General features: G+C 40.6%; 1 protein-coding gene across 2 annotated transcripts in view; it reads left to right on the top strand.

Moving 5' to 3' along the window:
- Window positions 1-27358, top strand: part of DYM (dymeclin) — a 519684-nt gene that overhangs the window by 317371 nt on the left and 174955 nt on the right. Inside the window, exon 14 of one of the 2 annotated variants that reach the window (XM_039911491.1) lies at window positions 11057-11221. The exons of the other annotated variant lie outside the window; for it this stretch is intronic. Within the exon in view, the coding sequence (XP_039767425.1) occupies window positions 11057-11221 (165 nt within the window). The remainder of the gene's footprint in view (window positions 1-11056; window positions 11222-27358) is intronic. 2 annotated transcript variants of the gene reach the window in all.

Raw genomic sequence — 27358 nt, 5'->3', positions numbered from 1 at the left:
AAAATTTTCACTAGTTCCACCCAATGGATCCAGTTGCGCAGACACTACGTTCTACTTGCTGTGTCATCCCTCACTCCTATTCATCTCTCGCTTTCCCCACAACAGCATACACTCATTAAAAATGAACCAAATGACTCATTGTAATGCTTATTTTCATTTGACTATCAGTAAATCATGTTAGAAAAATAGGCCTAAACCCTTAAAAAATGATAAGTAAACTTTGATCCTCATTGTGGAACCAGGGCATTTTGCCTTTTCCCTCCCCCAAGACCAGGATTCCAAGAAGGCTAAAAGTGCAACCGAATTGTTTGTATTTTAGCAGTTCCTTGGATCCTGCTCACAGGGACACATGGTCTGGAGTTAACTCAGGCAGAAAAGCTCTATGGACTGACATTAAACCTGAAGAAACCGCTGGTCACGTTTTTGCCAGAAATAATATTAATAATGACCTTATTTATTTAATAATAATGGTATTTGTTCAGTGCTTACTGTGTGCCAGCCACTGTACTAAGCGCTGGGGTGGATACAACCAAATCAAGTTGGGCACAGTCCCTGTCCCACTTTGGGCTCACAGTCTCAAAGGACTTGTTATCTGCTAAGGTCTGGAGTAGGTACAGATTGGAGAAGCAGCGTGGCTCAGTGGAAAGAGCATGGGCTTTGGAGTCAGGGCTCATGAGTTCGAATCCCAGCTCTGCCACTTGTCGGCTGTGTGACTGTGGGCAAGTCACTTAACTTCTCTGTGCCTCAGTTCCCTCATCTGTAAAATGGGGATTAAGACTGTGAGCCCCACGTGGGACAACCTGATTCCCCTATGTCTACCCCAGTGCTTAGAACAGTGCTTGGCACATAGTAAGCGCTTAACAAATACCAACAAATGCCAACAATAATACAGATGATGCCTGTTTACTTATTTTGATGTCTCTCTCCCCACGTCTAGACTGTAAGCCTGTTGTGGGCAAGAATTGTCTCTCTATATTGCTGTTTTATACTTTCCAAGCACTTAGTAGAATGCTCTGCACACAGTAAGCGCTCAATAAATATGATTGAATGAATGAATGAATGAATAATAAGATCAGACACAGTTGCTGACGTGAGGCCCACTGTCTACAGAAGAGGCAGATTAAGTATTTTATCCCCCATTTTACAGCAAAGGAAATGGAGACACAGAGAGGTTATGACATCCACAAAGTCACACAGCAGGCAGGAGGTCACACAACAGGCAAGTGGGAGAGCCAGGATTAGAACCCAGGTCTCCTGATTCCCAGTCCTGTGCTCTTTCTATTAGGACATGATGCCTCCCAATTTGAAGGAGAACTATAAAGATTTTTTTTTTAGAATTAGGGTAGGATTAAGAGTAGTTAAACCTCCCAAAATCATCCTACCTAGGTATCACCCTGTGCTGTGGTAGGTCAGCAAAGAAGTAGGAAACCATATCAAGGAGGTCAACATGTTATTGTTATTATAATTACTGACAATAATAATAATAATACTTGCTAAGTTATAACTATGTACCAAGCACTTTACTAAACAATGGATAGATACAAGATAATCAGGTTGAACACAGTCCTTATCCCAGTGGGGCTCACAATTTGCATAAAGGGAAGTAGAATTTAATCCCCCATTTACAGATGAGGAAACTGAGGCACAAAGAATTGAAGTGACTCTAATCCCATATCCCTCACTTGTTTGCTGTGTGACCTTGGGTAAATCACTTACCTTCTCTGTGCCTCACTTTTATCTCATCTGTAAAATAGGGATTAATACTGTGAGGCCCATGTGGAACATGGGCAGTGTGCAACCTGATTATCTTGAATCTACCCCAGCATTTAGTACAGTACCTGACATTTAGTAAGTGCTTAACAAATACTGATAAAAAATTTGTCAGATCAGGTCTTCTGTTTTCAAAGCCATTCAGAAATCCCAATAAATAAATAAAATAAATGGTGGTATTTGTTAAGTGCTTACTATGTGCAAAGCACTGTTCTAAGCGCTGGGGGATACAAGGTAATCAGGTTGTCCCACATGGGGCTCACAGTTATAATCCACATTTTACAGATGAGGTAACTGAGGCACAGAGAAGTTAAGTGACTTGCCCAAAGTCACACAGCTGGCAAGTGGCAGCAGCGTGGCGCAGTGGAAAGAGCACGGGCTTTGGAGTCAGGGCTCATGAGTTCGAATGTCAGCTGTGTGACTGTGGGCAAGTCACTTAACTTCTCTGTGCCCCAGTTCCCTCATCTGTAAAATGGGGATTAAGACTGTGAGCCCCACGTGGGACAACCTGATTCCCCTGTGTCTACCCCAGCGCTTAGAACAGTGCTCTGCACATAGTAAGCGCTTAACAAATACCAACATTAAGTGGCGGAGCCGGGATTCGAACCCATGAACTCTGACTCCCAAGCCCGTGCTCTTTCCACTGTACCACGCTGCTTCTCTTCCATTTCCTCGAGGAGGCCTTGCCTGGTTAATTTCAAATCTCCCCAGGTTATAAACCTGTAACTACTGCACTGTATTTGCAGCCTCCTATAGGACTTTTGAACATGTTGTACATACTTAATTCCTAACTCATATGCATATCCCCTTTTTTGTTTTCCTCATATCTGTAATTCATTTTAGTAACTGTCTTCTCTCCTAGATTGTAAAATCCTCGAGGTCAGGGATATCCTCTACTAACTCTAATGTACCCTCCCAAGGGTTCAAAAAATACTGTTGATTGATTAATTGGTTAAGTGTAGCAATATTTTGACCACAAATTCTAGACTAAAGCACTAAAGAGGATCGGTATTGTCCATCCTTCTCGGATTGTGAAATCAAGACCTATTCCAGACACCATGCTAGAGCAGTTTCACTACAGTCATTTATGAGCCATCATGACATTCAGTATGAAGACCGCATCGATCAGTGGTATTTATTGAGTGCTTTCTGTGTGCAGAGCACTGCACTTAAATTCTTGGGAGAGCATAATACAGTAGAGTTGGTAGACATATTCTCTGCCCATAGGGTGTTTACAGTCCACATTACCAACAGTAATACTGTGCCAAGCCTCCAACATTGAAATACACTTTCTCTGAGTTGAAGGAAGAAAGACAGCAGGATACCAAGCACTTGCTCTTGGGTTAGCTGAAATGTTAGTCTGCAGGCACAGCAGGCCACAGAAATACCTTGATTCATTCATTCGATTGTATTTATTGAGCAGTTACAGTGTGCTAAGCACTGTGCTAAGCACCTGGGAGAGTACAATATAATCATAAACAGACACATTCTCTGCCCACAGTAAGCTTCAGTTGATGCTGTATTGCCATGCAGTGCAGAGAAACAGCAGTAACAGGCAAGCCAACGTGGCCTTTAACCATCCATAAGGGAAGAGGGAGGGTAGGGGGAAGGAATTGATTTTGAGGAAAAGTAGTGAATATCCTGTGAAAAGAAGAGAGAGATTTACAAGAAATGACTGTAGTTTGTACTCCCCATGTGGGATAGGAATGGTACTACAGCACTTAGCATAATGCTCGGTACCTAGTAAGCATTCAATAAATCCTATAAATTGACTGAAGTCGTACATATATACTATGTGGAAACCAATGATGACTTTTTAGCCCTGGCCATATACTTTGGTAGCACTGACCTCAGCTTAATCTTTGAGTATAAAGTTCGATGATACATGCGAATGGAACTAAATTTTTTGTTAGCAAACCTCCTAAATATTTACCTCCCTGGCCAAATACTTTAGATCCTAGTTCACATAGGCAATTATTTGCAATCATGCCTTTGCAATCATGCCTTTGTCTAGTTTTTCCACAGTGCTTTGTCCAGTAATGTGAAAGTCTTTAATTGATTAAGTTTCTACCACTTCCTGGGTTGGGGGGAATATTCCACCGACTAATAGACCTAACGGGTGCCATAAAATCCATTCAATGGACAGTCATTTCCGCTACAACTCAGGAGCTGTGTTTCTTCAAACTCCCATGTTATCTCAAGATCGTGTTGTGACAACAGTCGTTTCACTGGGAATTGTTTCAAGAAGCTTACCGTCTAGAGGGGGAAACGGACATAAAAATCTCATAAAATAAGGAATTACAATGCATTGCTGAAGAGGGTGTGTTTTTTAAAGAATTCCAAATATTCATAGATTTGTGTTGTTTTTTAAGTTGGCACCAGTGTGTTAGGCCATCTCATCCTCCTCAGGCCAATCCTGGATTGTTTCCTCCAATATATTTTCCAGTGTGCAGTCCAACTTGATGTTAATCCTTTTATGCTTGTGGTTCCCAAAGGCGTTCAGTATTGGCAGTAGACTTTGCTCTTGGAAAATGACTCCTAGTGCCAAGGAGTTAATGACTCAAATGATGGAGCTTCCACCACTGTTGAGAAGTGTTTTCTGATATTCATCCCAGAATTTTCTTTGCTCAATTTCATCATATCATTCTTTATGTAGTTTTGTTGCCGTGTCATATTGAAAGTTCACATTGTATGAAATTTCTTCCTGGGGAGGCCTTTTTGTCGCTTTGCTGTTTTCTAAAGTCTTCCACTTTGGCAAATATATGGGTACTTCTCACCGATAAAATGAAGCATGTCTAAAGAATATAGAATGTAAGTATGAGAAAGATTCTCTGTCCCAGTTAAGTGACCACTTGTTCACTCATTCAGTGATATTTCGTAAAGACATGTGTGTTGAGTACTGTACTATGAGCTGTGGAGAAAAAGTGGAAGTGAAAGATATGGGTCCCTCTCAGGGTCGCACATGGTGAGTTTCCAGTGTTCTACCAGTCTCGATTACGGTAGGGAGAGTCCAGCAGAGGCCTGTCCATTCCATTCCAAGCTTGGCAGTGGCTAGCAAGTGGAAGGCAATCTGCTACAAATCAAAATTCCCCTGTGCTGGGCAGCAGTGGCATGAGACAGAGTAGAGAGCAGAGACTCAAGTTTACTGCGCAGAAGGAGGCGGTGGTAAACCAACTCCATATTTTTACCAAGAAAACTCTATGGATATATTACCAGAATGATTGCACGTGGAGGTGGGGCATTCTGGGAGAGATGGTGTTACTGTCGCAATGGGTCGAAGACGACTCGACAGCATGAGACAAGACAAGAGACATGATCCCTCCCTGTAGGGGCTTATGATCTAGAACAGTGAGCACTTAGCAGATGCCATGATTATTATTATTATTATTATCTGAAAATAGAAGTTTATCTACCAATTTTATTTTGTTTTCAAACTATTATTAATACCACTGTTAGCCACTAGCACAGAACTGTTTTTTGAACTGGTAATTTAGATTTGGAAATATCTAAATTTCCGTCAGCACACCTCAATGGCAATTGAAGATGATGAGCCAGTCATTACAGGATGATAGATGATATTTTTAGAGTGGCAGTGGTAGCAGAAGAAGTTGGTAGTGATGGTGGTGAGAGTGGTTGTGGTAACAGCAGTATCAACATTTATTGAGTGCCTATTTGATGTGATGCTCTATACTGGCCATTTGAGAAGTACAGAAAAATAACAAAGTGACCTTGACCCCAAGGAGTTTAGAATGTAGCGGGATAGGCAAGCATAAAATTACAACTAAAGGGGTCAAAATAAAAAAAAAAAGCAGGCATATATACAAGAGTGCTAAGGAAAGTGGAAGTAAATTCAGTCATAACATTGGCTCAAGGGATAGTATAGCTCAGGTTGCTGGGAAATTAACCAGGGAAAATTCCTTGTAGGAGTTGGGATTTTAGCTCTGGCCTTTCAGATGTGAGGAGGGTGGAAGTTCCAAGCTGTGGAAATGGCCTGAGCATGGGGATGAAGGGGAGAGAGTCAAGAGCGTCACGCAATAAAATGAGAGAGTCGAGAGCGGCTACAGATAGATGAAGAAAGGCAGCCAGCTGGGGAGTAGCTGGAGAAAAAAACAGGTACGTAAAGTGAGGCTAGATGGTGAATAGTCTTGAAGTCAATTGTGAGGAGTAGTAAATAGACTCGGAGAACAAGTGGAGGGTTTGGAGGAGAAAAAGAGATGTGGGCTGCTTCAGAAAGATGATCAGTGCAGGGGTGTGTAGTATAGATTGGAGAGGGGAGAGGCTGGAAGGTGAGAGACCAGTGAGGAGACTGACACGATAGTTTAGCTGTGGCAGGACCAGGGTGGTAACAGTTTGGGTTGAGAGGAAGGGGTGAATCTGGGAGATAGTGTATAGGAAAAGCTGGCTGGATATGCCAGCAGTTGAAATGTGAGAATTGAAAGGCAGTGGGAAGATGGGTTTACACCAAGGAGGCAGGCTTTTGGGATCGGGAAAATGATGGTGTTACAGGCAGTAAGGGATTTCAAAGTTTTTTAGTGAGAAGCCAAAACAATCTTATTAGAAAACCTTTTAAATTTATAGTCCCTGAACTATAGTTCTAAAGGTAAGCTCCCCCCAGACTGTAAGCCCACTGTAGGAGAAGCAGCGTGGCTTAGTGGAAAAAGCATGAGCTTGATAGTCAGAGGTTGTGGATTCTAATCCCAGCTGTGTGATTAGACACACCAAGCTGTGTGACTTTGGGCAAATCACTAAACTTCTCTGGGCCTCAGTTACCTAATCTGTAAAATGGGGATTAAGACTGTGAGCCCCAAGTGGGACAACCCGATTACCTTGTATCTACCCCAGCACTTAGAGCAGTGCTTGGCACATAGTAAGTGCTTAACAATTACCATTTGTTATAATTATTATTATTATTACCAACTCTGTGAATTCTCCTAAGCACTTAGTGCGGTGTTCTGCATATAATAGACACTCAAGAAATATCATTGATGAAATGTATGCGTAGTTAACATGTAGTTGGAAATTGTCTTCACTGTAATTCCAAATAATGCAATGCATTTAAAGATTGTTAGAGTTAAAATTTTAGCCATCTTTGAAAAGTTGAAATTGGTTGAATTGTGCTTATGTGGAAATTGTCAATTCTCCAATTAGACAATCTATCCAAAAGAAGAAATTGATTAGAAAATAAAATATCTGTAATCCCTGGGACCAAGTCAAGCACAGATTTTAAATTCTGGGGATTTTAGATTGATAAGCCACTGGCTGTGGTCTGAATGTACCAGAACCTGTTGATGAAATCTGTCGAGAATGGCGTATGAATCATCATCACCACAATAGAGTGCTTCACTTACTAAATGCGGGATCTAAATGCCATGTAAATTTACTGGGGGAAGGAGGTCCCAGAGTGAAACTTGCCCCGACTATAAAAATATGTACTTCCAATGAACTATAGGTATATTGTAAGCCACTTTGGCATGTGGACTGAGTTCTAGGAGGATGCCAGTTAGCTGATTAGGTTATCATTTAGGTTAAGCCTTCCTCAGGAGTGAAGAGGAAACATCTCTTCATTGTCATTTCCCCAATTGCCTTAATGAGGAAATAGTACCTGGGGCAGCTCCTCAAGAAAGTCAATATATAAATTTGCCCCTCTGTGGCTATCTTGACCCTTTACTCTTTCTAGATTCGCAAAGATAAAATTATTATATTGTTCGTGTTTATGTTTCTCCTGGAGTAGTCTTCTTTACTTCTTCCCATAATTCATTACTTTGTGCTTCAACCAGCTTTTGAATATACCTGCTAAAATTAGAGGGAGAGTTATAAAATACATGGAATAATCAAAAATTTCATTTTGGCCATTTGTTTCAACTCCATCTATCTTTGGAATGGTTGTCTTGATTTTTGCCTCCTTTTCTTCATTGTCCTCTGCAATCACCTCTCTGTGGAAACATTAATAAACAAAATGTGGAGAGCAGGAGAGGGAGAGAAGAGAATTAGGGGCCACAGAAAGGCACCTTGGATAATCTACCTCTGGAAATTGAAAGATGCAGTTCATATATGTTATTCTTTTTCTACCCCACCATTAAAGGAAGGTTGAGAAATGACATTTAGTCAACTCTCAGTTATCCCTTGTAATAGGAGTAAGGGAAAGCATGATTAATTGAATTCTATTGGAAATCCAGAAGCTTAACTTGATCCACTAGCTTTATCCTCTCCCTTCCATCCTCGTAGCCAAATCTTTCACCAAGGGAACCAAAGAACTTGATCATTTTAGTTTTACTGTTTTCCCCTGTCTCTACCAAAATTCTAATGCAGAAAGAGCCCAGAAAATGAGCAAGAGGAAGAAGGGGAGAAGAAACAAGACGCCTGTAATTTAGTTTACTAGATAGCCAGCCCCTACTCAATTGAAAATAGACTGTAATTAAGAGCTTTGAATTCCACAAGAATTATCCTTTTTTCTTTATCACAATTATTTCAAAATGAGTTATTAAATTTATGAAAACTAGATTTATTTTAAAATGTGCCTTTTCATCATTTTTGGCAATCTCTAAAGGACTAGAGTACCATAGTTATGTTGAGTAGTTTTGAAAACTTAGTTTAGAGGAATATTTCATATTTATACATTGCATAATCTTGGAAATTTTGTTCCGGCAAGGCACGGAGGAGGGTTTATTATTTTCAGTTTATATATAAAGACAAAGTTTGATCCTTATGAAAGAGCAAATGTTTTTAATGGTATTACTCCAGACCACATTTACTGATTTCCCAGGCTCCAGTTTTCTTGATGTTCCAAACTTCATAGAGGTTAGAATGCTGTCTCAGAGCTTTATTATCAAATCTCCAGGTATTAAGTATAATCTTTTACTGTTCACCAGAAGGAAATGTACATATAGTATTTATTATATATGTCCTTTTGGCTAAAGCATAAAACAAATTATATAATGTTCTCTTCAGACTATTATTTGAAAAAAAATCTTTAAAGGGTCTAATGTCAACTAATAGCAGTACATTCTAAACCTTGTCAAAATACAGCCAATCGTGTTTATTGAGTGCTTACTGTGTGCAGAGCATTTGTACTAAGCACTTGGGAGAGTACAGTATAACAGAGTTGGTAGGCATGTCCCCTGCTATACCGGCTTACAGTCTAAAGGGTGAGAAATGAGAAAAAAAGCTTCCTCTCTGTCCACCTTTGCTGCTTACTTTCCTTTCCATTTGTCCACTGCCTGTTGGAAGTAGAGGGTGGCAGATAAGATGCATGAGCTGGAGCTATGCTTGGGAAGAGGATGAGTAGGTTAATAACGAAGAAAGGCAGTATCCGATCACAGGAAGAGCAAATATGTCCGTCCCCATCTACTGCTCTGGAAACCACGGAAGCTACTCAAGATAGTATGTGTGTGAGCATTATAGTTTTGTAACCATTAACAGATATTTAAATGTATTGATTTTAAACAAACTGTCCGTTTGGGAAATACTTTTGTCATCATCACCTTGTTTGTTCCTGTTAATCAATAGATTAATGCCATTTAGTGATCAATTGCACTTATGTGTGCAGAGCACTGTACTGAGTTCTTGGGAGAGTACAGTAGAGTTGGTTGGCACAATCCTTGTCCTCTAGGTACCTGAATCAGTGGACCTAACTGACTAAATTTATTGGCTGATTTTCAGTTTTGTGAATTGTGATATTGATATTGAATTGTTTGTGGTTAATTTGATTGATAAAATGATTCACTTTTAAAAACAACAACATCCAGTTCCAGTCTTTATGAAATAGTGGACTCTGAGTTCAGTTTTTAGATATCCAAATTCAGATTTTCATTTGCTTGGAAGGGCAACGAGAAATTCATTTTAGAATATATTCTAGTTAGATGCTATTATGCCATCTCATTTGTCATCCTTCTGAAATGGGAGATTTTCCCTCAGATGAAAAAATGTATCTATATTAAACTAAATTTAATCTTAGCCCTAGAACCTACTTATTGTAATAATTTTTGAGAGGAATTACTTACACATATTTGGAACCAGATAGGCACTTACCTCAAATGACATTGAAATTCACAAGAGTGGTATATTTTTGGAAAAAACCAAAGAAAATAAAAAATGTAAAATATTTTACTTAAGAAATGAAACCTACCTGCAGAAGAGGAATAGTTAGTATAGCGGGGAAGGTAGATGTTCTTTCACATTTGGGTCCTGAAGATGGTATTTAAATTAAATTTAATTGAGCTTAAACTTTATATTATATGTGTATATGGAGATCATGTAGATGTGTTTGTCAGAAGCCTTTTTACCATATACTTTTTCCCCCTTAAAATTAAGCAAATCCAGAAGTGAAATTGTCTGTATGATTGTAGGGATCATCGGCATATATGATTCTGCCAAATAGGAGCAGATGTTCCTATTCTGTGGAACAAAACCTGATAGATCGTAAGTTCTGAATCAAAATGGAATTAAATGTTGCGGTATGGCGAGTATAGTGTCCTAATAATTAGAAATACTGACAGAATGGGTTTCCCCTGCTGGAATAAATGTTAGAAAGGGGATCTCTTTTTATAAAGAGCACCTGAGAGGAAAAGGTGCCTGTAAAAACCAATTATGGTTGCCTTTAAATTAATAAGGCAGTTTGGAATCAACTGGTTGTTGTGGGCAGGGAATGTGTCTGTAATATTGTTATATTGTACTCTCCTTAGTACAGTGTCTGCACACAGTAAGTGGTCAATAAATATGATTGACCGAATGACTAATACCGGTCTCTATTACTAAGACAGTGTAGGAACTCTTGTGGAATTCAAAATTGGTTCAAAATTTACATTGAAAGTAAGAAACCCAGAAACAGCCTGGTCCTGTAAATTGAACTGCATCTTTAGGTTGAGAAGAGGATGCTAGGTAATTTATTCTAATTGTTTGGAATTTCTCCCTGTTCTATTGGTATTCACTAACCGTGGAACCCAAGCTGGGATTACCATCTAAGAGCAGGGAGAAAATGGCTCTGATGCTTTCATTTACCAACGAAAGACCAAAGTCTTTCCTACCTCACCGTCATTTACGGTTGCCTGAGGAAGTCGATGCCCCCAACCCATGGCAATTCTGGGGTGGACTGATGACCTAAGGATTTTCTCCCTATCAGTTCTTCTGACCTTTCTAACTTCTTGTTTCTTAAGGGCTACTTTGCTGCCTTTCACATCATCCTTCTGACAGCAGACACAAACACCGCTTTGGACGTAAACCATGAATTAGCCTTCCTAAAGGAAAAACCCTCTCTTTCTGTTTTTCTCCCTCTACCCTTGTCTTTCAGTTATACGAGCCGCCACTTGCGGAGATATGTATATGTCTTGGACAAACTGTATTTCCCTCACCCTCACTGCTCTACGCTGCAGCAATGCTTCTCGACCCTCAGTGACAATGGAGAGGAACTCTTGTCTTTAACTTGCTCTCACATTCTAAGATCCTATGCTTCCAGGTTATTAACCTCTGCTGTCCATTTACTGCATGCTGCATGCTGTGTTTGATGGACCTTTGCATGCTTTAAGGAATGGATGATGGAATGGGTTAAAGGGAGAGTTTTATATTTCCGAGTAATTGTATTCGATGTTTATTATTTACAAATGATGGCTGGGTTTTGCTTTGTTGCCCTTCATGCGAAGTGTTTCACGCACAATGTACCTAAACAATTCCCTTGTCCCATACTGCAGGTGGGGAAAAACCTTCCACTACATCAAGAATCATTTAAATGCTCCCATTCTGTATATGAACTGTGTGTCTATTGGTGTAAGGCAGTGTCTCTGCCTTACTGATAACTTCAGTCTTACAAAGTGGGGAATGATGTTGGGCAGGTTAGACTTATAGGAATGCAGATGTGTTCATTTTTCTTTCTTGCATTTCATAGTCACTTATACCGATCAGTGATAAAAGAAGCATCCCCAGAATGCATTATAGAGGAATATAAATTAGCCAAATTGATGGTGGGAGGCATGAACAATGGTGAGACATCCTGTCAATCTCAAATACCATAGAAAATCATCCCCATTTATGGACAGTACCATGGACCAGTTCAGAGGGGCAACATGACATTTATGCTTTGTCCTTTCTAGTTGAGAGTTTAAGCAGGCTTTTGATATAAGTGAGGACATGAATTATGCCCACATCATATAGTATAGATGATTTAATGCATATCTACCTTGCCAAGTATTTTAGAGAACCAAGAAAAAAAAATTGCATGACAAACTTGACTATACCGTGGAAGGCCTCCAGAATAAAAATGCAGCTCTCCAACTAAAGAAAGCATACAATAGCATCAGACCACACAGTAAATATAAGTAGAAACAGCTTGATTGTCAGGGAGGGAAGTTGACATGGAATGCAAGTGGAACCGGCTTTCTCTTTGGAACGGAGAAATTATATGGTGCTCCATATAAATATGAATTATGAGTAATTACCACCCTAATTAGAAAAAGAAAACAACCCAACAAAAATTCAAGAAATATAACCGAACTCTTAAAAGTATGTTAAAGAAAAATAAATCCGCTGAAGTAAAACCAACTTCTTCCAGACAGTTTGTGCAATGCCTCTTTGCAAATGACTAACATCCTGTACACACAATGAGACATAGTTAAGGGCAATGTAGAATCTTGAGAAATATTATCCTGCCACAATATTTCCCTATGTAAAAGGCAGACTAAGCCAAGCGACTGCATGGAGCAATCACAACCTAGTTCATCAGCCCCAAAATAGCTTTCAGTTGTCCTAAAGAATGTTGTTTGGCAAAAATGTGTTTATTCCTTGCAGAGCTTTCTGACTAGACTAACATACATCACTGTTGTAGAGAGGTATTTGTCCCCTGTCCAAGCTCTGCCACTTAAAACTGCAGGTCCCCCAGCCATTATTCTACATAATTTTTCTTTTTCTACTATCCCATAGTCGTGATTAGCCATCAGCTGACCATCTAGAGTTGAACTCTGGGGAACTCAAATGGAGTAGAGTTGCAGTGGAGACTCAAAGGCTGGAATTCATTTCCCATGGCTGGGCAAGGAAGCCAGACTATTGACCTTTCTGTCACATTCAAAAAAGGCCTGTTTTCTTAGGTTTCTTTTGCAGGGTGGACGTGAATGAGCTAGGAGAGTTCCACGGGTTTGGGGGAAATCTGTGGATTCAGAAAATGTTTTCTCTTTTTCACCTTTTCCTTAGCTGACAGATATGTGCCACATATTCACTAATGAAATATTAAAAATAGAGCTATTAAGTTCTACTAAGTTCTAGGTATGGCCCAGTGGATAGAGCATAGGCCTTGTAGTCACAAGGTCCTGGATTCTCTGGTCCCGGCTCCACCACGTGTCTGCTGTGTGACCTTGGGCAAGTTACTTAACTTCCCTGGGCTTCAGTTACGTCATATGTAAAATGGGGATTAAGACTGGGAGCTCCATGCGGGACTGTGTCCAGCCTGATTAGCTTGTATCTACCCCAGTGCTTAGAACCGTGCCTGGCACATAATAAGTGCTTAACAAATACCTCTGCAAAAAATTGTATTTGGATTGAGAATTGCTGTAAGATAAAAGGAAAAATACTAGAGGAAAACAAAGTTGTTGTAATTCTGAGGTTGAGCTGGGATAAAATCAAGGCCATAAAAAATGGCTGAATGGTATTTATTGGGCTTACTGTATGCAGCCCATTGTCCTAAGCATTGGTATATATGAGAAGTCTATGTTTCAAGAGGCTCCAAAAATGAATTTCTGGCTGGTGGTGTCTGAACAGCTCATGTTCCTTTTCACAAGATTAAGGGTGTAAATTCTGAGCCTAGGTTGGGGTGCTGCTTCTGTTTTCCTTAGTTAAATATTTTCTGCTTTTGTACACACACTATCTTGGGGTGCACTGCTGAGCAGTTGTACCCAACTACAAAAAGAAGTGTGAAAATTGGTTCCATATATGTCATTCTCCCCATGAGTGTGTTTCCTAAAGTGTTTTTTAGTCTCTGATCAAAAGATCCATTTTTACTTAAGGATATTGGGGGGTTTTTTGGTCTTTTTTTTTTGCCACTGTCCAAAAATTTCCTTTTCTTCATCATCAGTTAGTGTCAGTTGAGTGTCCACACAGTCACATATTATAAAATAAATGTGATGCTGTCCAACATTCTTCAGTGATTTTCTAACAGATTGCCTGAGAGCAGTAACGGAAAATATAGTATAATGTCATTTTTGAAGAATGTAAGTTGAACAGTACTTTGATATTGTCATTTTAAACACTTTATGACTCAGGCCAAATTTGGGATACATCAGATTTCCTGTATTGAGACATAATATTTTGAAGAGAAATGTAGTTTTCATTCCCAAGAAACCTCTGTTAAGCAAACTGAGATAATCTGAAACAAAATATTTTAAATAAATAAATAAAATTCCCACTGGTGCTGAAAAGATTGAGATAGCACGTTTGTTTACCAGCTTGGGAAGCAGAGAGCTTGTTTGTTATTCCCTCGGCTATGTGCCAGGCAAAGCTCTTGTATTTGAAAAAAAAAATACTCCAGTTGAAGTTGAGGGAAATGCCCCAGATGTTGATCTTAGTATTATCTTTTTTCTGTATCTCTGAAAACTTCTAGAAATGACCAAAAGTCGGCAGTGGAGCAAGTTTTACTTTTTTATTTGAAGTACAGGGCAAATTGGGCTGAAAGCTTTGAGGGAGTCAGGTGGCCAGGAGGTAGGGTGGCCAGGAGGTAGGGCCCCCATAGTCAGAGCTCCAAAAGCTCCAGGTTGTCCCCAGAACTCCGTAGTCCTGGAGTTTCACCAAGGTGCAAAATGGCCCCATGCCGGGAGGCATAGGGACTTCCTATCTGAACTCCAGAGCCCACTGGCCACAAGAGGAACCCCAGCTTTTTAAGGCTCCCATTCAGCTCTGGGCCCAGGCCAGAAGAGGTAGGACCCAAAGCAAGCGGGCTAACTAGAGGAATCAAAGTAGAAAGAAAGGAAAAAAGGGATGGAAAGTAGCAGTTTGGAAATTCCGAGAATATCAAATGCAACAGATATATAAGCTAACTGTAATATTTTGCCATGTTGGAAAACCTAGAATAACTTCAGGAAAGACAGATTTTTTTTCCCTCTAGAAGTAATTATTTCAGAATGATTTCCAGGTACTCAGTTACCACTCCGTTGCTCTCTGCCAACTCACTCCATTTTGCTTGCCTGTTCTCTTCACCTTCTACCCACTAACGTGCTCCCTGCATTCATCCCAAACTCCCCTATTAACTGTTTTGATGTCTCTCTCCCCTCCTCTAGGCTGTAAGCCCGTTGTGGGCAGGGATTTTTTCTCTTTATTGCTGAACTGTACTTTCCAAGCACTTAGTACAGTGCTTTGCACACAGTAGGCGCTCAATAAATACGATTGAATGAATGGGAGGGAGTTAAAAGGCAAGATGAGAAAGGAAAGGGGCAATAGATGGACAATGGAAAAAAAGACAGTGAAAAGAAGGGGGGAAGGGGAAGAGGTAAAAGAAGGGAGAGAAGGAGAAGAGGAAGTTTAACATTTGTTGTTGTGCTGCATCACTTTTCCCTTCTGCCGCTATCATTTCTCCATTTTTAGCCCCCTCCTGGTTACCAGGGTGGGTCCAGCCCACCCTGTCCAAATTTCATTCTCACTGGGATAGTCTCTTGAGGGATGATGGCCCTCTTTCACTCCATGGAGTTGGCAACTGTAGGGAAGGAGGGTGACCTAGTGGAAAGAGTACAGGCCTGGAAATCAGACGACCAGGGTTCTAATCACAGTTCCATCACTTTGCCTGCAGTGTGACTTCGGGCAAATAATTTAATTTCTCTGTGCCTCAGTTACCTCATTCAGAAAATTCTCCTTCCTACTAAGACTGCGAGCCCCATATGATACTGGGACCTTGTTCAACCTGATTATCTCCTATCTACCCCAGTGTTTAGTACAGTGCTTGGCACAAAGTAAGTGCTTAACAAGTACCATAAAAAATGTTATCAATACTGCACTTTGGGACAAAGAATACAAAAATATTCTATTATAGTTTGTGTTGCAAATTGAGTATAGTCCATCTTCTGAGAGAACATTTGGGTAGGATATAGTTATGAAATGAACAAAAGGGAATTTCAAGAAATGTATTTAAAGCCTAATAACAATCAAATCAATTTTTATCAAATCAGCCCATGAGGGCCATTGTGTCATGTCATCAAAGTTCTTGTGTTCGTACCTACAAAGCTCTGTGATCAACATGCAGCAACTCCTGGATGGTTGTCTTAAAGGCTTTATTTGATGTTTTTAGGCTGTTGAGTTGAAAGTAGTACAGTTGATCATAGTATCATGAATTAGCCTTAGGATTTGGGCAGAACTCTGTATGCTAGCTGGCTCCAGATACGTTTGTACAATCATCATCTTCATATCTGTTGTGCTCTTACTGTGTGCACAGCAATGTACAGGAGAGTCCAGGTCAACAAAAGCATGTACTAATACTGTGAAGAGAACTTGGTGTTGTTTCCTGCACTTATCCTATCTGACTTGATTCTAAGATCGTGTCTTCCATGCTGCATTTTGGCTTGAACTCACATTGCAGTTCAGCGAGTGTGTGGGTTTCGATTTTCTTCAGGGTATTGCCGGGCTTGAAAAAAGTGAGATGCATCAGCAATCACTGCTTTCACCTTTCATGAAGATGATGATTATGGTGATGTTTTAGTGACTAGTGCCATTTCCTCTGTGTTTCTTAGGGTGAGGAAAAAGCACACACTTGCCTAAGCAATTAGTTACCTTTCTTACTTGTACATGGCTACAGGAATATAATCAGACATGGACACCTGGCAATCCTCCTACCTTTAGCTGTAGTAGGAACTTCCTCTACTTTCTATCGTAGCGGGTTCTCATAGATGGTCAGAACTGTGTTCAGCAGGTGAAAGCTTCTTCTGTCTACAAGATTTCATAGGTAAAAGAGTAACAGCAAAGATGCAAATAAAGGAAACAAAAGCAAGCAATTAGGTAGATAGATGGAAACAGGCTTGACTCCCAGATCTGTGTCCTCTCCATTAGGCCACACTGCTTCCTTAAGGTTGTCAACTCCATGGAGTAAATGAGGGCCATCGCCCCCGCAAGGGACTATCCCAGTGAGAATGAAGTTTGGACAGGGTCGACTGCCACCATAGACCACCCGTTGGAACCAGGAGGGGGCTAAAAGTGAAAAAGCTATAGTGGCAGGAGGAAGAGCTGTGAGAGGTGGTGACAGAAGGGAAGAAAGGTGGCTGATGGGGCGACATGACACGGAGGTAGTCAAGAAAGAAGATAGCTTTATTGCAGTGACTCATTTTTCACTGTTAATATCGTCCCTGGTGCTTGAGCAAAACGTATTCTTTGAGGGATCTTTTAAATTCACGTGTCCATCCAAAGCACACATTGCAGGAATAAATTTGAGTTGATAAATTTGAGTGTTTTTCTGGAGAAAGGTGATGACTGGCACATCCAGCCCAATTCATCTTTAAAAAAACCCCAGGATCACAGTTGAATTACGTCAAATGATTAATCATGCATTTCAATAAGATTAACTCATCTAATGATGGTATTTGTTAAGCGCCCACTATGTGCCAAGCACCACAGTAAGTGCTGGCATTGATTCAAGGTCATCAGGTGGAACCGGGTCCTGGTTCCACATGACACCTCTTTTCTTTGTGCTTTTCCTCTGGGTGAATTTCTCCATCGTAGTAAAAAAAAGTACCTAATAGTCGAGGCCTTTGATTTAAAATTTCAGAAAATGTTCATGAAAATAATGTTATGACTAATTGCATGCGGTATAAGTTTGCTTTCCTGAGAGGGTTTAATTGGGCTGCTAGTTTTACTGTCTGAAAATAGAAGGACATACCAAATAATATCTAGGTAAAATTCCATTGATTCATTTAAATCAAGGCATTAACTTCTAAATCATTTAGGGATGTACCATTTAAAACTATTTAGATATATTTGGGAAGTGCTTCATTTATCAGAATAATAAGAATGATTTATCGACAACTAACCAGATACATTGGTTACTTGATTACTATATTAGCCTCCTTGCCTTCTGTCACTCACCACTCCTGTGCATACTTCATTCCACTGCTCAGATCACTTTTTGACAAAAACATTCAGTCCACGTTTCCCCACTCTCCGAGAGCCTCCAGTGGTTGCCCATCCACCTCCACATCAAACAGAAATTCCTTACCATCGGCTTCAAAGCACTCAATCACCTTGCCCCCTCCTACCTTACCTCGCTGCTCTCCTACTACACACCAGTCCGCACACTTCTCTCCTCTAATGCCAACCTGCTCACTGTTCCTTGATCTCGTCTATCTCACAACTGACCTCTTGCCTCCATCCTGCCTCTGGTCTGGAACGCCCTCCTTCTTCATTCCTGACAGTCAATTACTCTCCCCTCCTCCAAAGCCGTATTGAAGGCACATCTCTTCATAAGAAGCCTTCCCCGACTTAAGCCCTCATTTCCTCTTCTCCCCCTCCCTTCTGCATCACCCTTGCACTTGGATTTTCTCCTGTTATTCACTCCCCCCTCAGCTCCACAGCACTTATGCATAAATCCCTAATTTATTTTTATTTATATTAATGCCTGTCTCCCCCTTTATACTGTAAGCTCATTGAGGGTAGGGAACTGGTCTACCAATTCTGTTTTACTGTTATTTTGTACTCTCCCAAGTGTTTAGTACAGTGTTCTGTACACAGTAAGCACTCAATAACTATGGCTCATTGATTGATTGATTGATACATATTCCCAAACTTGAAATGGCACTTCCTTAAACCAACTCGAAAGAAACAAAAAGTCCACTAGAATTTTTTAGAAATTTTTTTTTGACAACCATGGTGATCTACACTGAAAGGCTACTTAGGTGCGTTATTGTTTTTAATCCCTTGGAGAGAAGACATTGTTATTGAAATGAAGCAGTCAGAAGCAACATGGCCTAGTGGAGAGAGCAGGAACCTGGGAGTCAGAGGACTTGGTTTCATAACCCCCTCTGCCGCTTACCCGCTGGGTGGTCTTGAACAAGTCACTTAACTTCTCTGTGCCTCCCTTCTATTTACCCTGTGAGCCCCATGTGGGTCCTGATTATCCTATATAATAATGTTGGTGTTTGGTAAGCGCTTACTATGTGACAAGCACTGTTCTAAGCACTGGGGTAGATACAGGGTCATCAGGTTGTCCCACGTGGGGCTCACAGTCTTAATCCCCATGAGGATGAGGTAACTGAGGCACTGAGAAGTCAAGTGACTTGCCCAAAGTCACACAGCTGACAGGTGGCAGAGCCGAGATTAGAACCCATGACCTCTGACTCCAAAGCCCATACTCTTTCCACTGAGCCACGCTCCTGTATCTATCCTAGATTTTAGTTCAGTGCTTGGCATATAGTAAGTGCCTTAAATATCACAATTATTACTCATGCTGTTATTGAAATATGGATCTGTGACTACTTGGAAATGAATCCTTGTTGTGAGGAGACAGCATGATCTAGTAGAAGGAGTATGTCTACTCCAAGTTTTGCCACTGGCTTGCTGTGTGACCTTGGGCAAGTCATTTAACTCTCTATGCCTCAGTTGCTTCATCTGCAAAATGGGCACTCAGTATCTGTTCTCCCTCCTACTTAGACTGTGAGCCATAGTGGGACCTGATTATCTTGTATCTGCCCCAGTGCTTGGTATAGTGTTTGACACATAGTGAACACTTAACAAATGCTGCAAGTTTTATTGAAGTGATAAAAACCTTTAACAAAAAACCTTAAAAGTTATTTCCAACCAAATGAGTCTAATTTACAAGGTTTCTCAAGAATTTTGGCCTATAACAGGTAATTCTTAACAGAGACTTGAAATAATTTAACAAAAGAATACAATTAAATCATAAATGTGTCAATTTGTTAATATGCCTTTCATTCCCAATTGGTCATGGGTTTTATTGGGAAGAAAATGACTCTGATTCTGTGCATATGTATAGGCATTCTTAGACCCTGGCTATGGACATTACAAATAAGAAAAATAAGAATTGCCCACAGAGTTACAACTCCATGGGGAATTTTTGTTGGGCACAGACGAATTCCCTTGTTTGGATTTTGCCATTTCCCTCGGGCTGCCATTTTCAGTGAATTTTATGCTAGTATTTGGAAGTGCAAACTTGCAAAACTGCTTATTATAGAAACATTTTTGTTTTTCAAATGCCAACAGATTCTCATATTCAGGGGTTTCCGAATATGGAAGAATGCTGTTCCAGCCCATCCTTGCCATGTCACGACACAGGCAGTTGTGTAGTGATTTGACTTCCAGGCTTGAATGTGAAGCGGTGGTGTGAATCAAACAGCCTGTGTAAATGTTTCTGAGCAGTTTAATCATCAGTGGGGAAGCTGAGGAAAGTCTTTCCTTATAGTGCATTTCACTCAGCCATACAGTCATCTATCCACCAATTCTAGTACCACCCCAGTGAATGAGAATTGCGCCAAAGTTATGATGCTCATTTTGTAGGGAATAAGACACTGAGATGCAAATATCATCCATCCGGCGGGCTATTATTAGGAGTTGAGCCTCACCTTGGAAGACCAGGTGCTGACCCCAGCTGGAGGTGGTTGAATATCACATTAATAATAATGATAATGGCATTTGTTAAGAGCTTACTATGTGCCAGGCATTGCACTAAGCTCTGGGATGGCTACAGGAAAATCAGGTTGGACACAGTCCCTGTCCTGCGTGGGGTTCACAGTCTCAATCCCTACTTTATTGATGAGCAGGATTAGAACCCAGATCCTCCTGACTCTCAGGCCCATGTTCTATCCACTAGGCCATGCTGCTTCTCCTAGATATGATTTAGTAAAAAGACGTTTGCAGTTACATAGCTGTACCAAGCCAAAATTTCATTTGTTTTAGTTTTTAATTGCCTGACTTGATTCCCGTTTGTTTTCCACTTTGGTGAAATAGAATTGTTATTCTTAATTTTAAGTAGGCTTACTCAGGATTAATTACACATCTAATGACACTCAAAACAGAAGCTGAGACATAGAAAGGACCTGACACCACCCAGAATCCCTCCCTTTCCCCCTTTCCCCTGCTCACCTATGCAGGGATTGTTCTTCCACAAAGTTTGGTCCATTCTAGTTTTAGCTGTCTTTGCTTGGGGCTTCTGATGCACATCTACCAGTAGTAGTGCTATTCATTCTCAGGAAGACGTTCCTTAGCGTAACAAAAGATTTGGGGTGGGGAGGGTTTGGTTTACTTTATGTTGGGAACAGTTTTTCCCTTTTGGAATGGTGGTATTTCTGACAAAACCATATGCATCCACAAAATTTCCAGTTATCCTTTGAATTCCAATGACAGCCAAAGAACATTCTCCCATTTCAGTTAATACTGAGCGGAAAAGAAAAGCACAGGGAAGAGAAAAAATAAAGGGCAACTGCACCTAATTTATATTGATGACTAATAGGCCTAAAGCCTTGCTGTCAACCCTCAGAGTATAGTGACTAGCAATTATGCTTTCTCTTCCACTTAAAAAAAGTTTCTGGGTTTCTTTTGAGCTGAAACCATTGTTCATTTCCCGTATATTTATATTTTTATGTAAATAAGATTTACAAAGGAATTTTTTGAATGTTCCAGTCACTTTTAAGCCTTGGTTTGTCATTCTCCATGCTCGGTATTTTAAATTCTTTTTGCTGCGTGAGTTCCTTTTCAAATGGCACGTACTGTCGGTCCGTTGAAGCTCAAGTGTCTATTCTTTTTGACAAGGGGAGATTTCTGTGTTCAATTTATGGTTTCCAGGCTCCTGGTCTGTCATGGTCTGTTGCAGCCTGCATGGTGTTCAAACTCCGGAACCAGGCAATAGAACGTGTGGGTCCACAGCAGGCCTATCTACGTGTTCCGGCAGATACAGAGAAGGGTAGCATTTGTAGGAAAATCATTGATCCAGTTTTCTAGTTGTCTGTCCCTTTTCTGGTTCTGTGGGGGACAGACAGAGAATTGGGTGGCAGAGGGTGCCCAGGATTCTCGAGTTGCGTCTGTGGCTTTCCCTTAAGGCAGTGTTCCTTAAGAACATAAATCCCACATTTTAGTAGAACTGCAGTTTATATCTTCTGGTCATTCAGATCCACACTTGCAAAATGATTTTGAGTAAGATGTAAAGCATCCATTTTATGAAAGTCTAAATTTCTAGACTTTCTAGATGGAAGCCCTATGGGAGCTGCTTATATTTAGTTCCCATTCGTGAGTTTTTTACTTTCATCGTCATCATCATCAGTGGCATTTATTGAGCACCCATTATGTGCACTGTATTAAGTGCTAGGGAGACTGCAATACAGCAGAGTTGGCAAACACATTCCCTGTCCACAGAGAGCATAAAGACTACAGAGTAATGATTAAAATTCAAGAGCAATGAATTAAGATGCTGAAGAAAATAAATCTGGTAAAGTGCATTGCCATGTTTCTCTTACCTAAAAGAAAAAATATTCCCCCAAATATGTGTCACTACTCAAATTTTCTGCATTTGTGAACATTTTATTCCTTCCTCAAATCATCTTGCTTTTGCCAACCTGAATTATCCAATCATTCAAGCTAAGGTCAGTTCTCCTATAACATGGGTTTTTTTCGTTCTTAAGGAAAACACCTAAAGGAATACACAAATTAATATACCCTCAGTTTTCTCAGAACACATGTTTTCACTACACAGTTTGAGTATCAGTCAGTCAATCAACTGTATTTATTGAGTGTTTATTGTGTACAGAGCACTGTACTAAGTGCTTGGGAGTGTACAGTATATAAGATTTGGTAGACACTTTCCCTTCCCACAACGAACTTACAGTCGAGAGAACATTGTTGGCAAATGTTCGTCTGACAGTTCCATACTCATTTGAACATAGGGCAGCCCAGTGTCAAACTGCACGGCTCAGACACATATACATGGAGTCAGAGCCCGTGATGGATCTTGTAACATTTTTTGCCTTGAACAGAGTCTCCGTATTTTAGAACTGAGTATCCTCACACCTTGGCTAAACACACAACCGTTTCCTCTCTTATTGCATCAGTTCATCCAGACAGATGTACATTGTTAGAAGACCATTCCCTAATCGCCCAACAACTCTCTACCCAATCAATCAATGGTATTTATTGAGCACTTACTGTGTGCAGAGCATTGTACTAAGTGCCTGGGAGAGTACAGTATGTTACTAAGAGTTGGTAGTCACGCTCCTTGCCCACAAAGAACTTTTAGTCTTAACGGGGGAGACAGACATTAAAATAAATTATGGATGTTTTCATAAGTGCTGTGAGGCCAAAAGCACGGTGACTATCAAGTGCTTGAAGGGTACAGAGCCAAGTGCATTAGGTGACACAGAAGGGAGAGGGCATAGGAGAAAAAGAAGGTTTAATTGGGGAAAAGCATGGAGGAGATGTGATTTTAAGAAGGCTTTGAAGGTGGGAGAGTGGTGGTCTGTCAGATATGAAGGGGGAGGCCAGAAGGAGGACGTAGGGGGTTGGTGGCAAGATAGATGAGCTGGAGGTACAGTGAGTAGGTTGGCATTAAAGAAGTGAAATGTATGGACTGGGTTATATCAGGAAATCAGTGAGGTGAGTTGGGTGGGAGAGAGCTGACAGTGCTTTAAAGCTGATGGTAAAGCGCTTTCTGTTTGATGCGGAGGTGGATGGACAACCACTGGAAGGTCTTGCGGTGTGGTGAGACAGGGGCTGAAAAGTATTTTTTGAGAAAAATGATCCGGAAAGCAGAGTGAAGTAAGGACCGGAGTGGGGAGAGACAGGAGTCACTCAATCCATCGTAGTTTTTGAGCACTTCATGCAGTGTACTGTACTAAGCACTAGGAAGAGAACAGACAGTTCAGCAAGGAGGCTGTTAGAGTATGTGATAAGTGCTTGGATTGGATACCTAAAATGCATATTGGAAAATCGGGTTACGGGAGAACTGCAGTATCTGATTTGATGTACCAGCCAGCTGGGTCCCCTTAATCCTCCACTCCGCCAAATGGACACACACTCAATCTCGTCATCACTAGTCATCACTGTCTCTTCCCTCCCCAACTCTGAATTATGATTTTCTGTCTACAGTCTCCTAACCCACCTTCTCTGTCACATCTCTCCGTCCCATAAAACTGTTCTCTGCCCACACAGAAACCTCTAATTCCTCCACCTTTTTCACTTATCATAGACTATTATGCCCTTTTTGGGCTCCCTGCTCCATCTCCCCTCTCTGGATGCATACATTCACACCTCCAACTCTGCCTTCACCTCCGGACAACTTTCTGACTCTCTTGATTTCCTATCATCTTGCACCGTCATTCCCTAGTCCTAGATCACGGCCACAATATACTTCTTCCACTCCTGGGCTTTAAATCTGCCTTTTTCAATCACTTCTGGGTTGAATTAGAGGCAGACAACTTGAAGGACAGCCTCTTTATAGTTGCCAAATAAAAACGACAGGCTTTTGGTCTTGTAAAAGCAACTAGCTGTCTAAAAGAGGTGGGAAGTTTCAAGGTAATTTGCTTTGCTATTCATTAAAGTGTTTTGTGTTCATCTTTTCACTGCTACTAGAAATAGGAAAATAAATGAAATGTTCAACTACCCCTCAAGCACTGTCTTATGTTCCAGAAATTTATGTGCAGGATTAACACACAGCTATGGAAAAAAAAAAAGAAATGTCCAAGTGCCCTCAGTGGGATCCAGGAACTCAAGGCCTGGGACCCTCTCTTTTTCCTCATTTGGACAAGCAGTACTAACAACTTTTGTCCGATCTAGCTCAAGTCATTTTGATGCTCTTTAAACAAGGAAGAGACATATAATATAAGATAATCTCTCCATAAGGTGAGACATGGAAGGTGGAAAGGGCAAAGAGAGATGTCCCTTAGCTGCAGAGGGGACAAATTGCCTAATTTGTCTCTATGGCAGTGCCAGCCTTGCCTTTTGATGTGGATCCATTGCCTGCCTAATGCTGACTGTTTATTAGAGAGAATAGAAGTGCCGTAGAATGGCATTCATCACTGTGCTAACTCTGGTTTCTACCCTCTCCCAAATGGGTCAGGCCAGTATCAATCAATCAATCATATTTATTGAGTGTTTACTCTGTGCAGAGCACTGTACTAAGCACTTGGGAGAGTAGAGTATAGCAGAGTTGGTAGAGACATTCCCTGCCCACAGCTCGTTGTGGGCAGGGACTGTGTCTGTGTATATTTATATTATATTCTCCCAAGCACCGTATAGTGCTTTGCACAAGGTAAGTGCTCAATAAATATGGATGAATGAATGAACAAGTTTACAGTCTTAAGGAATCAAATGAGTTACTTAGATTTACAGTGCAGCAACATGACAAGGCTGAGATTAGCACCTGGGGCCTCTGAGTCTTAAATCAGTGCTTCTCTTACTAGACCAGTTTAATGAAAATAATAATTATTATAACAGTGGTAATTGTTAAGGGCTTTCTGTGTGTCTAAGCACTGAGATAAACACAGTATAAGCAGGTCAGACACAGCCCTTGTCCTGCATGTGTCTCACAGTATAAGAGGGAGGGAGAACAGATATTAGGGATAACAGATATTTTCATTCATTCATTCAATCATATTTATTGAGCACTTACTCTATGCAGAGCACCATACTAAGCATTTGGGAGAGTACAACATAACAATAAGCGGAAGCATTCCCTGTCTGCAACAAGCTTTATCCCCATTTTAGAGGTGAGGTAACTGAGGCACAGAGAAATTAAGTGACTTTCCCAAGATCACCCAGCAGGCCCAGCAGGATTAGAAGTCCCAGGCCCATTTTTCCATTCAATGGGCCACACTGCTTCTCAGTTCTCATTTACCAGACTGAAGTTTTATAAAAAAAAGTAATGGTGACTTTCTTTTACTGCATGCATGAGTTGCCAGGAAAAATTACCTGGACAAGGGTTTAAAAACTAATATTTTACTTAACAATTGGTTTACTCTAGTGCAGCTTGTCTGTACTTCATTGAAGTGCACAACTCTTTGTTTCCCCTTGGATGAGTGAAATGAGCACTTTTGACGCGAGAGATCAAAAAGAAGTGATGATCAATGACTGTTTTACAAGTGGTAAAATTGCTCCATGCCTGCCCATAATCAAAACCATAGATTTGATTTTTGTGGTACAGAGTACATTTTTTGAGTGAATTAAGTTGGGAAAAAAAAATCAAACCATATGTAGTACCTTTTTTTAATGAGTTATGATTATAATCCCATTTCTCAGGTGGTCTGCTTTTTTAACTTCTTTTTAAAAGTCCACTTTTTATGTCTTTGGTTTGAAATATCTGATCCAGGGATGTACATTGGGCTAGACAAGATTATTTAGTTTCTGGGCGAGCATTCTCTGAACCTGGTTTCCAGTGAAATGCAAAGCAACGTGGCCTAGTGGATAGAGCAAGGATTTAGGAGTCAGAAGAACCTGGGTTCTCATAATGACTCTGCCACTTTTCTGCTGTGTGACCTTGGTAACTCTCTATGCCTCAGCTCATCTGTAAAATAGGGATTAAGACTGGGAGTGGGGCAGTGTCCAACTTGACTAGCTTGTTTCTACTCCAGCATTTAGTATAATGCCTGGCACATAGTAAGGGCTTAACAAATACCATAAAAAAAGTGAAGATTAGATTGAAACCTGTATTCATTGGAGTATGCTTCTTTCATTTTCAGTCATGAACTCCAGTGCATTTGATTTTGTTTTTAAAAGCCAGTAATGATAAATAATCTATCTTGAGCAGTTCAATTTCCTAGTTGGGTTTTTCCCTTGCCTTCATTAACTGAACTGCCCTATTCCAAGATTTCATTTACTAAAATAATAATGAGCCCGATTCTCCCAGGACCTCAGGTTACTCTGTGGTAGTAATTTAGGGATTAAATTACTCCAGGGATTTGCAGTCTAATGGGGGAGACAAGAAGACTTAAATTCTATATAGGGAGAGCAGGAGGAAAGACCTGGGTATAGCAGATGGTAGTACAGGTAATTTCCATAGCTGAAGCAGTTGAACCCCTTGCTTGTGCCGTTCCCTCCTGCCTGGGCGGATAAATAATGTATATTAATGTCTTTCTCCCCCTCTAGACTGTGAGCTCCTTGTGGGCAGGGAATGTGTCTGTTGTTGTGTAATACTCTCCAGAGCACTAAGTACAGTGCTTTGCACACAGTAAGCAGTCAATTAATACGATTGAATGAATGAATGGAACTCCCTCCCCCTTCAAATCGACAGGCCTCCGTCCGAACCCCATCTTTAAAGGCCTACTAAAATCATATCTCCTCCAAAAAGCTTTCTCTGACTAATCCGTCACCTTTCCACCGTATTTTCCCTCCCTTTTGGGTCATCTATGCACTTAAGTCCACTTAAGTCTCAGTCCTAAGTATTGAGTTACTCGGCCCCTCCCACCACAGCACAAATGTATGTATTCATATACTCAGTTGGCTCCCCTCTTCGTAATTTATTTTAATTGCCCGTCTTCCCCCTCTAGACCATAAGCTCTTTGAGGGCAAGGACAGTGTCCTTATTCTCCTGCGTGCTTAATAGGGTGCTCTGCACACAGTAAACACTCATCAGATACCACTGATTGAATGTACATAAGTACTGAGGAAGGACGTAATAATTGTAAAAGTGGCTGTTGTGTTAATG

The sequence above is a fragment of the Ornithorhynchus anatinus genome, chromosome 3, assembly GCF_004115215.2.
Source record: "Ornithorhynchus anatinus isolate Pmale09 chromosome 3, mOrnAna1.pri.v4, whole genome shotgun sequence".
Lineage (NCBI taxonomy): Eukaryota > Metazoa > Chordata > Mammalia > Monotremata > Ornithorhynchidae > Ornithorhynchus > Ornithorhynchus anatinus.
The sequence above is the reverse complement of the archived record's forward strand: the minus strand, read 5'-3'. Positions and strand labels throughout refer to the sequence as shown.